The 1,417-nt window shown below is 30.3% G+C and overlaps 1 protein-coding gene across 1 annotated transcript; it reads left to right on the forward strand.

Annotated features, from left to right (window-relative positions):
• Positions 1–216: 216 nt before the first annotated feature.
• LOC149057916 (uncharacterized) lies at positions 217–912 on the forward strand. Its single transcript, XM_089220482.1, has one exon. The coding sequence runs from the start codon at positions 250–252 to the stop codon at positions 910–912; it is 663 nt and encodes a 220-aa protein (XP_089076608.1). The 5' UTR covers positions 217–249.
• The last annotated feature ends 505 nt before the right edge of the window (positions 913–1,417 follow it).

A 1,417-nucleotide genomic window follows, 5' to 3' on the forward strand; every position in this document is an offset into this window, starting at 1 on the left:
ATGAGACTAGAGATAGGGCATGGATTTGGCCAAACGATGATAAAATGTTAAATATCAGTAGAAGAAATAATACCTAAATAAAAATAATATAATAAATTTAGAATTATAAAACCAAAATATAGATTAAGTAAATAATAACTAGAATATAAGACATTATTTTATGAAACATAATTATTAAATTTAAAATTTAAAATAACTTATATAGAGAAACTTTATTGTAACAGAAAAAAGTCACACAAGTTCGTGATAATGGACTTTGAGTTTTCAATGGTGAATAGGACAAGTATGGTGTTGATATCAGGAGCGATATCAAACAGTTTGGACAAGTGCAAGGTACGCAAACTTGAAGGGAGACCACTCCTCTTGCCACTTCATGATGAAATACGACCAATGAAAAATCATGAAATACTGTTGGCCAAGAAGGAGATAAAAAGAATATTTAAATGCAAAGAAGTACTGCAAAAAGCTTGCCTAGAACAACTAGACAAAAGTTTAAGATCAACTCTAAACAACCTAAGTCCGTCATTTATTGAAAATTACATCACAAAAGGAGACACAACTAATGTAGTAGTATTTTGGAACGGAAATTCGGATTTAAACGTCTTAAAAAGATTAGACATAAACAGATTCCCAGTATTAAACATAACGTGTTATGACACTAAATTCAATGGCACTTTTACAATATTGTTAGAAAATTTAAATACAAAAAGGACAATCTTCGAGTACGAAATAGGTACATTCAAAAAAACAGGAAGACTATTGAATTTAGAGGAAACACACGGGATGGTTTGTAATAAAAAACATAGATTAACGTATGCTCACGATCCGAGAACTGATGTAAAATTGACAAAATGTATTTTTGATTTTATGGTAAGGAAAGTGAAATACGATAATCTAATAAGACATTTTTAAAAAAAAAAAAAAATAAAAATACGTAAGGGTTCAATGTAAAGTAAATACACAAAAGAAAAAATACTACTACAAAAGTTAATAAATATTAATATAAAGTTTAATTTAGATTAAAATTAACATTAGGAAATCGCATAAGAATACCTCCGCGGGTAGAATACATAATGGCGGTAGGTGTTGACGCCGGCACGGTTGAAGATAATGAAGTAATAACTATTCATCAGGAGGAGCTGCAAGAGCAAGTGTTCTTGGGCAACGTAATAAATACAGTGAAGGACGGGCGCGTGCTAGTAAACGTCATAAACATATCTGATGAGGAAAAAATAATACAACCGGTGTCGCTAAGTCAAATAAAATATGAAATTTATAGAGAGGAGTCAGTCATGTATATAAACACTAATAAAAACGAAAACTTGTCAAACTATTCAGAAAGGGTACAAAAATTAAAAAATGAATTACGTACTGAACATTTAAATTCAGAAGAGGCCCGTAGTGTTGAACAAGTGTG

Source organism: Diuraphis noxia, unplaced genomic scaffold (assembly GCF_037042655.1).
Source record: "Diuraphis noxia isolate RWA-SAM2 unplaced genomic scaffold, SU_Dnox_SAM2 contig0002, whole genome shotgun sequence".
Classification (NCBI taxonomy): Eukaryota; Metazoa; Arthropoda; class Insecta; order Hemiptera; family Aphididae; genus Diuraphis; species Diuraphis noxia.

Bases quoted from the DNA above. Each gene is read 5' to 3' on its own strand.
- LOC149057916 (XM_089220482.1), top strand. From the start codon at position 250: ATGGACTTTGAGTTTTCAATGGTGAATAGGACAAGTATGGTGTTGATA.